This window comes from Chiloscyllium plagiosum, chromosome 27 (genome assembly GCF_004010195.1).
Source record: "Chiloscyllium plagiosum isolate BGI_BamShark_2017 chromosome 27, ASM401019v2, whole genome shotgun sequence".
Taxonomy (NCBI): domain Eukaryota; kingdom Metazoa; phylum Chordata; class Chondrichthyes; order Orectolobiformes; family Hemiscylliidae; genus Chiloscyllium; species Chiloscyllium plagiosum.
The window spans coordinates 18,329,730-18,340,140 of record NC_057736.1 but is presented as its reverse complement, the minus strand read 5'-3'; the positions used below and the strand labels follow the sequence as shown (position 1 = coordinate 18,340,140).

The following is a 10,411-nucleotide window of genomic DNA, read 5'->3' as shown; positions in this document are numbered from 1 at the left end:
GATTCTCCTGTTCCTTGGATGCTGCCTGACCTGCTGCGCTTTTCCAGCAACACATTTTCAGCAAATTCATCTCAAAGCCAGGTCCCCAGAACATTACTCAGGTCTCTGGATTAACAGTTCAACAATAGTATCACTAGGCCATCACCTCCCGGGTGCACCTTACCTATCACTGGTACATGTTTCTGGTATTGAGAATGTGGTGCAGATTTTACAAACAGAGAATCATTTTAATTTGGCTGCATTCCTTTCATCTATGGTTTTAGTCTTTACTGAGCCAAGTCAATAAAGCTTTTGGCCAGCAGCATTCTATTCTCAATACTAATCTCTGCCAATTCAATTTCGTCCCTGCATCAACTCTTCACATTTTGCAATTTAAAGTTTTTTAAGAATAGCCATTGGTGGGGGAAAGAGAGTTAGAAATACATTCATCAAGAACCAACGCTGGAAAGGTTAACATTTTGTTTGTATCCTGTCTGAGCTCAGGTCAACTAATGGGAACTCTGGTTAAAAATTACACTGCACTGCACCAGAAATAACTAACTTTACTCTCAACCTCACAAATGCAGCTTCTCTGCACCTTTTGTGAATCTTACCAATTCCTACGATAGTTATTACTGGCTGCTAAAGAGATTTCTCACTACGTTGAGTTGTGAATGAGTGGTTATTAGAGGATTAACATCTAAATTTATTTCACTTCAGAAACATTACAGCCAACAAAATAAAAATGTGTTTATCAGATCAGGTTTTGCTGGAATTGAAAGTTCTGCAACTTCCAAGTGGGAACTGAACACATGTTAGCAATATGGAATGGGAGCCTGTCCAAGAGCTCAACTGCTTAACTGTTTCCAGCTTTACACACTTCATGTTATTTAGCATTATTGTATACTCGATGTTCATGTTTCTCTCCCACACAGTCCATACTTCCCAAATCCAGAAGATTCACTGGTGTCAGCCAAACCTCTAACAACAAATCAAGGTGTGATCGATAAATTTAACCCAAGCAACAAAAGATCAGTTTATGTGGAATAAATGAGATTTTGGTAAGGAGGAGCCAGGAAGGAAAGAGGTCAGTTATAGGTATAGCTAGAACTGAGTTAAGTCTGCAGTTATAATACCTGTTGTGTTTTTAATCTAAGTATACCTAGGATTTTTGTATATTTAACCGTGATTACAAACTAGATGGTTACTTGTCAGCTGACATGAACACAATCAGCTGAATCGCCTTCTCCCTTGTTGTAAATTTTTACGATTGCACAGGTATATGAATTTAAAACAAGTGTTTAGCATGAAACAGCATTGAGGGTCCCCATGACAATATGGAAAGCATTATATACAATATGAACAATGTCGGAAAAGCAGCTCATCCAGACAATTCACAAGAAAAAACAAGTGCAAGATAAAATATGTCTTTTTTTTAAACAATACTCAAGTCCAATATTTGAATACTGAATTTGAATATTTCCTCATTCGCAATTTAGCCAGGAATCCAACTCTCACTTGTGTACTGCATTTTAGAACAGTTTATCTTTATCATTAAAGCAATTGGACACTGCAGAGTGTGGTGTTGAGACTAATATAAACATTTTACCACAACCTTATGTTTGACATTGCCAACCTGTGAAGCCATGTTCAAATCCACGTGGCTGGCAGTAACATGTGCCAAACCATTTTTTTTCATTATCCAACATCTATTTCCCTTCAAAAAGGAAGTTAGATGAGTATAGCAGAGAAAGTTGGGATACAAAAACATGGTGAAGTACTGAAGTGAGATAGATGGGATAGAGTGAGACTCCTATCGAATCTGAACAACAGCACAGACTGGCAGGCCAAATGGCCTGTATCTGTCAGCACATTTTATTGAATGTGATGGCAATAGAGAGCTGGAGAAATAGATCATGGCAATGTCTTGCCCCCGGTGTGCTGTCTGGGGAGATTAAAATAGGGAAGCTTTCTGCCATCCATTACACTCTCGGGGAGTGCTCTGATCTTGTCTGCCTCTGAAAGCCATACATCCTTCAGCACCAGGTCAGAGCACACAACTCCCAGCATTGGATTAGAATCAGAATCAAGGTCAGTGCTTCGACTTGTTCTCCACAGCCCAGGGCATCGAGATGAACACAGCACCTCCTACTGCCATTCCAGGAACTACACCTGGAAACATCCTGGTGTCCACATGATTTCAATTCCAAACTCAACAGTCTTGAGTCACTGAGCCACAAGGAAAGACGTAGCTACATCCACAAAAGTACCTTTAAACAGGAACTTGCATTTTTGAGGTAATACAAACATCCTAGGGCAAATTACAGGAACATTATAGGACAGAATTGAACACCAAATCGATTAAGATAATTAGAACAGAAAGCCAAAAATCCTTAAGGCACAACTTAAAAAGAGAAAAGAAAGGGAGATACAGCAAGATTTAGGGAGGGAATCCAGGTTACAGAAATAGAGAGGCAGCGAATCGATCAAATGATGGTGGGGGGATGATGAGGGGCATTATCAAATAAGGATGAGAATTTTAAAATTGAGGTTTTGCTGATCCAAGAGTTAATGTAGGTCAGTGAGCTGAGGGATGATGGGTGAGCAGGACTTGGTATAAGTTAACATCTGGACAACAGAGATTTTATTTTAAACCAGATCAAGATTACAGAAGACACAATGGGAGGTCAGCCAAGTGAAAAACAAAATAGTTGTGGAAGCAGCAATATACAATAAGACAGTTTCAAAAGTGGATGAGTTGAGGCAGGAAGGGATTTCGGTGATTACTGCAGTCATCCCAGGGCACCTCCCACAGAAACAGAGGGAAATGGCCATTTGGTAGTGTTTGTATCATTAAGTTACCTGCAACAACTTTAGAGTCATCTTTACACCTCGCAGTTCCTGGAGCAGATCCAGAGCACCATCCTATTCAAACAAAATTGAAATGATCTTTCATTATGAAATTCTGGCAGCCTTTGATCTTTTTTTAATGAGTACAACTGTTCATTGGCTGTCAATGTTGAACATCTGCAAGATTTTCTTTCCCAGAATCTCTACAGTGTGGAAACAGGCCTTTGGCCCAACAAGTCCACACTGACCCACTAAAGAGTGATCCACACAGACCTATTCCCCTATCTATTATCCTATACTTACCTCTGACCAATGCACCTAATCTACACTTCCCTGAACACTATGGGCAATGTATCTAACCTGCATATCTTTGCATTGTGGAAGGAAATCCACGCAGACGCGGGGAGAAAATGCAAACTCCACACGGTCACTGGAGGCTGGAATCAAACCCGGGTTCCTAGGGCTGTGAGGCAGCAATGCTAACCATCATGCCACTCCTATTGGAAAGCACACAATGGAGAATCGTAAAGTCATACTGCATGGAAACAGTCCATGCTGACCATAATCCCAAACTAAATTAGTCCCACCTGCCTGCACCTGACCAATATCCCTTCAAACATTTCTTATTTATGTACTTACTGAAATGCCTTTCAAATGTTGTTGTACCCTCATCCACCATTTCCTCTGGAAGTTCATTCCACACATGAACCACACTCTGTGTAAAAAAAATGTCCCTTATGTCTTCTTTGAACTGTTCTTCTCTCACCTTAAAAATATGACCTCAAGTCTTGAAATTCCCCAACGTAGGGAAAAGGCATCTGCCATTCATCTTCCTCATGATTTTATAAACCTCTCCAGTAAGGAAAAGGTCTCAGCCTATCCAGAGGGATGCATTGAACCCTTAAAAGTGTGTCTTATAGGGCTCCACATTCCAACCTACTATTTTACAAGCCTTGTTCTTCCCACCACAGTGCAACCTGCTTGGATTCCAAAGTCATACTGCATTGAAGCAAGCTATTCAGCTCATTCTGTCTATGATGAGCTTTGGAAAGGGCTAATCAATTCCATGCCCAATCCTGTTAATATTGCTTAGAGTCATACAGCACGGAAATAGACCATTCAGACCAACTCGTCCATGCCAACCAGATATCCTAAATGAATCTAGTCTCATTTGACAGCATTTGGCCCATATCCCTCTAAACCTTTCCCTTTCATATACACATCCAGATGCCTTTTAAATGTTGTAATTGTACTCACCTCCACCACTTCCTCTGGCAATTTATTCAATACACACATCCCCCTCTGTGTGAAAAGATTGCTCCTTAGGTCTGTTTTATATCTTTCCCCTCTCACCATAAACCTATACCCTCTAGTTCTGGACTCGTCCACCCCAGGGAAAAGGCCTTGTCTATTTACCCTATCCATGCCCTTCATGATTTTGTAAACCTCTATAAGGTCACCCCTCTGCCTCTGACACTCCAGGGAAAACAGCCCCAACCTGTTCAAACTCAAACCCTGGCAACATCTTTAATTTGTGCATCTAATTCCATGTTGAATCATACAGTGCATATCATCACAGTCCGAGGAGGTTTGGAAAGCAAGGAGAGGGTGTGGGGCCAATAGGAGTGAAGAAGAGGGCAGGTGGACAGGGGAGGAGATGGAAGGGGAGGCGAAAGGTAAGAACAGGCAAGTGAAGGGCATTCAGGTTTTAAAATATCCCTGGCTCGGTCACAAGGCGGCGTTTGCACATTTGGCGAACCGTGGTGCTTCTCAGTTTCGTTTACGTTTCTTTAAAAAGAAAGTCCAAGGCTAGAATGTGGCGTTTCGTTTTAAGACATGGGGGGGGGCATTAATTGGCCAGAGAGCACAGGGCGATCCCATTGCTCGGTAACGTGGGAGACTGCGGTTCCAACCAGACCACCTGCTCGACAAATGGAGCTAGCTTCTGTAAATAAGTTGTGGAGACTTTCACCCCAGCTCAGGCACGTCGAGAAAACTGCTCCTGGACACTCAAAAGTGACTTTGAGATTTTAACTAAAGTGCAAATCTGTTTTCAAACTTGAGAAACCAACTGTCCCGATGCGGAGCGCAGCAACTTCTGATCAATTTCACACTGTCTCCTTCGAGCTCATTAACCTTACCATACTCTTCCTCGATACCATCTTATCCAGCTTTTTGGCAATTCTGATGAGGTTTTCCTCTCTTCCCATGGTGCTCTCTCTCCTGCATAAATCCGCAAAATGCACAATTACATTACAATCACTACATTCGAAAGATCGAAATCAAAACTAAACATTTTTTTGGAAAAAAAAGTCACCCGGGCTAATGGTGAGCTCTCGGGCAGAAAGAGGCGTGTCCCATCGCTCGGCGCTGTATCAGTTCCCAAGCACACAAAAAAAGTGCTGTCAAACTTCCACATATCCAGCCATACCCAGAATAACTGGCGAAGGGCTGTTACCGGTACAAGGTCGTAAAGGGAGCAGCCCTTAAACAAAAGAGCTGGCTTTATTTTTGTGAATATAGTTTTGGTTTGAGGGCAGACACAAGTCAAGATTGTTTTGAAATCTGACGGAATTTGTACATGTTGATATTTTCTAGATCAACCTGTCTAGAGGTGTTACTACAACATGTGGAGCAGGCGGGACTTGAACCTGGCTCCTCTGTCTCGGTACACTATTGCTGTGACACAAGAAACCTGAACTTGTAGATTTAAGATTGCAGAATTTGAGATATAAAGGGACAGAGAACAACCACAAAATGTGTTTCCGTGGCGTTCTTAGCTGATCAACAAATACCCAGTTGAACAGACAAAGCTCCTGTAGTGGAGGACACCCTGTTAAACAATTAAATGGAAATCAAAGTAAAACATGAGAAATAAGAGCAGAAAAAGGCCATTCAGCATCCTGAATTAATTTTCAAACCCTTGTCAAAAATAAACCAACATCCATGTGCCACTAATTTAAAATCTACTATATATCACACATCTTTCATCACAAAGTGTAGTCACTGTTCTAAAGTTGGAAACACAACAAACAATTGGCACCCAGTAATACGCACAGACAGCACAGGGATAATGACCACAATATCTACTTTGGTGATGTTGGTTTGAGAGACCATGACACAGCTGGGAGAAAACCATATCTTGGTGTCCACTGTATTTTTTATTAACTTATTTCTCCTAATAAATCTGTTCAGAGATGTTATTATACACCTCTGGGGTGGAACTGGAACCCAGGCTTCTTGGTCCATGGGTAGGGACACAACAAACACCTTATCATAATCTGTCCTGTTAAGCTTAGACAGAATATTTTAGTTTTAAATTCTTTAAACTGTAATGAGCAAAGGACCAAACTGCTCAACCCTTCCTTGCAAGACAATCCCTTCATCCCAGGAATCATTCAAGTTAATGAGACCAAAACTGTACACAGTATTGTACACAAACTGTACATGGTCTCACCATATTCTGTATAATTGTAGCAAGACCTCCCTGCCTTTTATACTCCATCCTCCCTCTAATGAAGGCATTCTCTTGTACACTGACTTTTTTATATTCATGAACTCGTACACCTATCTCCCTCATACTGCAGCCTCTCTCCATTTCAATAATATTCTGCTTTTCTAATCTTCTGGGAAAAGTAGATCCACCCGCCAATTTACTGATCACTCATGCATCCTTAATTAATTTTTAAATCCCTCCTCAAATATAATCCAACACTCACTTGCCACTAATTTAAAATCCAAACTGAAAATATGTATTTTATATATTACACAGCTGTCACCAAAGTGTAGTCACTTGTTCTAATGTTGGAAACACAGCAGACAATTGGCTTACAGCAACTCCCACAGACAGCACAGGAATAATGGTCACAACATCTATTTTGGTGATGTTGGTTTGAGGGCTAAATGGCCAGGACACAGCAGGCAGAACACTACTTCTCTGTTTCAAACAGTGCTTTAACATCCACCTGAGTGGGCAGATATGGCCTTAGTTTAATATCTTATCCAAAAAGACTGTTGTGCTGTCAGATACTGATGATGCTAATCCATCTGAAGTACATTTTCTTCATCTCAATGCTGTGGCTCTCACAGACTCCTATCATCCATTCCATAGCCTTGGTGCGTTCCCCCATTTTTTTGAAGTAGAGATTCCAAGGATCAAGTCGCATCCTCTTTGGGTGGGACCAATATGAAGTCCCAGACATGACCTGCATGGAAACCTGATTTAGAGAGGTCATCCATTCTCCATTGTTGGCTCCAGTGGAAAGAGATGTTGAATTGTTGATGCACTGGACAGCATCACCCAGAATCCTAACTTTCTCCTCGGACAGAGCATAGTATCACTTCCCCGCTCTCATCTGCATATCAATTCCATGGAAAATGAGAAACTGTGGATCTCCCATGTCTTCAGCACATTGTGAGGGCACTTATGGTTACAAGCTCCGCAGTGAGAATGACTCCACATCAGCTGGAGGTTCCCTATCCAATTGTGTATAAATCTTGATGCAGACGAGGCAGGGACAGCCACAGTTTATGTGCCTGAATCCACTGAGAAAGTTTCAATGAGCCTATGCAGGAAATATCAGAAACAAAGCAGCACCTCAGTAATGGGATAATTCAGCAGAAAATTTCAACAGTGCCCTCCAAATATTGGCACCTGGAAGCCCGCCAGACAAGGAGACCAGTGAGATGCCTGTACTTGAACTTTGCACTTTGATTCAAATGACTTGCTCAAGCTTTTCTGTGCACAAACAGTAGAGATTTTACATGTGGCGCAAATAGTGAAGATCGCTCCCCCACCCCAACCTCAACAGAACCCTGGAAAGACAGCCCTGCATCCAGGATAATGTGTGTAAGTTTTATAGTCCAAGTTGAGAAGTGAACAGCTCCTGCACCTTGTGCAAGCAATGCAACCTTAGAAACTGATTACTACGATTTACAATTGAGGTGATTTTTACAGACTGCAAAACATTCTTTGTACCTCAACTCATGCCCTTGCTTGGGTTGATTCATAATGTCAATTGTATTAATCAAGAGAGTTTAGGACCAGGATTTTAGTTCACACAGTAAGTCAGTATAAAGGTGTAAAACAGCATTTTGTGATCACAGATGTATTTAACCTGGACAGTGTTGGGGTTTGTTTAATGCCTTTACCATCTGAAGGTCCTTACATCACAAGATAGTGAACCTGTTCCTTCATAGAATGGAACATTCACTCTGCTCACTCCAGATTTGATGGCAGCCATTTTCATTTCCATTCTACATTTACAATTTGGATGAGGATGAATGGCAACGGTGACCGTACTTCATGCAATAGGTAACAGGCTCAGCCTCTCAATCTCGGTGAACCCTCCCACTTCCTACCCCCACTGATCACCTCCAAACCTTTCCTTCTTCCTTGCCTTCCCTGCTAACTCCATTACCTTTGAATTTCCCAAATTTCCACCCAACCACATGTTTAACTGATCATGTCCCTACTTTACTCCATGTGACAAGGCAAGGCAAGACAAAAGTACTTTAAGGCCTCAAACTCTGAATGCGGACGGATATTGCAAAAAGCAAGGCATGGATGCTGTGAGCACAAAGATAGCAAGCAAAGACCCCAAAATGCACATTGGTCGAATCCATGAGGTGGTGCTTGCAAAGTGCCTTGACAGCAGCAGTACAGTGTAAAACATTGGTGTGCCCCAAAGTGTACCAAAGCAATGGAGAACTGTGTTGCAAATGGATCAGAGATTTGTCATGATGATACATTAAAGCTGCTATGAGTCCGATGCTAATCTCTGTGGACTGGGGCAGCAACTGTGGTTGTAACTGTTTATAGATTGTACCCTGTGATGTTGCCAATTGCTGTGCAAGATGGAGACCTGGAGGAGAAAGCAATGAACAAGTATCAATAAGGCACCTGCTCTGATTTTTATTTTGGGAATTGTTGCTGTGTAGTTTCTCCCCAGTGTATGGGAGAATAGGAGAACGCATATCAATGAGGAGAGGTTTGATACTAATGGCATGCAAATCCATGCAAGTAGGCTTCTTGCTGTTCACCAGCAAAATTCACTTCTCACTGTCTAAGACTAGGGACTAAATCTTGGGTTTTTGTGGCCAAATGTCAGCTTTTTTTTATTCATGAGGATGAATGTGTCACTGGCCAAGCCAGCATTTATTGCCCATCCCTAATTGTCCAGAGAGCAGATGAGAGTCAACCATATGCTGTGGGTCTGGATCACATGTAGGTAAGGATGGCAGTTTCCTTCCCTAAAGGACATTAGTGAACCAGATGGTTTTTTTTCCCAACAATTGATAATGGACTCACAGTTATCATTAGACATTTAATTCCAGATTTTACTGAGTTCAAAATACACCATCTGCTGTGGCAGGATTTGAACCTGGGTCCCCAGAACATTACCTGGGATCTCTGGATTAACAATCCAGTGATAATATCACTGGGCCACTGCCTCCTCAGTTTTGCTGAGTTTCATGGAGGGTTTCACTTCAAGAGGCCAAGCAAGTTTGCTCACCTCTCTTTACTATACTTTCTCCATTAACTACCTTATTTCTAAACTGACACAATTCCCAGACACCCCAACCAAAGACTATCTTTGAGAGTATAACAAGTCAGAGATGACAGAGGGGAACCAGTACATGTAGTGTATTTGAACTTTCAGAAGGCATTTGCTGAGGTGCCACATTAAAATATTATTGCATAAGTTCGGAGGTCATGGTAATGGAACATTAAATTGTTTGAGGATTGATTAATACTGAGGAGACAGAGAGTTGGGATTAATGTGTCTTTTTCAAATTGAAAGTATCTAACTAATGGAGTATCAGAAGGATCAGGCTTAAACCCTCAATTACTTATTATCTATATTAGTGATAGTGAATGGGGCAGTGAATAATTTATCCAAATTTACTGACAATACAAAATAGTTGGGAGGGTATGTTCATAGAATGCCTACAGTATAGAAACAGGCCATTTGGCTCAACAACCCTCTGAAGAGTAACCCACCCAGATCCATTCCCCTATATTTATCCTAACTAATGCACCTAACCTACACATCCCTAAATACCATGGGCAATTTGGCATGGCCAATTCACCTAACCCACACATCTTTGGACTGTGGAAGGAAACTGGAGCAAACCCACACAGAACGTACAAACTTCACACAGACGGTCACCCAAGGTTGGAATCAAACCCAGGTCCCTGGCACTATGAGGCAGCAGTGCTAACCACTGAGCCACCATACCACCCTGTTGTGGTGGGAGCATAAAGAATCCACAAAGGGATATGCACTGTGTATAGTTTGAGTCAGTGGGCAAAAACTGATGGAGTTCATTGTAGGGAAATGAGAGGTCATGCACTTTGTTAGGAAGAATCAAAACACGATTATTTAACTGGAGAGATGCTAAAAGAAATGCAGTGCAGAAGGATCTGGGTGTTCTGCATGAAACACAAAGTGTTAACATGCAGATGCAGCAAATAATTTAAAAATTAAATGGTATTTTGTCCATTATCGCTAGGGGTTTGGAGTTTAGAATCGGGAAAGTTTTATTACATTTATACAGGGTGTTGGTGAGGCAGCACCTG

At 41.6% G+C, this 10,411-nt stretch overlaps 1 protein-coding gene across 3 annotated transcripts in view; it reads right to left on the bottom strand.

Moving 5' to 3' along the window:
* Positions 1–5,225, bottom strand: part of tcea3 (transcription elongation factor A (SII), 3) — a 26,333-nt gene extending 21,108 nt beyond the window's left edge. The window contains exons 1-3 of one of the 3 annotated variants that reach the window (XM_043717579.1): positions 5,147–5,225; positions 4,971–5,052; positions 2,842–2,904 (exon numbers count right to left, since the gene is read on the bottom strand). In XM_043717579.1, the coding sequence (XP_043573514.1) occupies positions 2,842–2,904; positions 4,971–5,039 (132 nt within the window). In that variant the 5' untranslated portion in view covers positions 5,040–5,052; positions 5,147–5,225. Of the gene's footprint in view, positions 1–2,841; positions 2,905–4,970 lie in introns of all 3 variants that reach the window. The other 2 variants (XM_043717578.1, XM_043717580.1) reach the window with 2 other exon arrangements.
* Between the last annotated feature and the right edge of the window lie 5,186 nt (positions 5,226–10,411).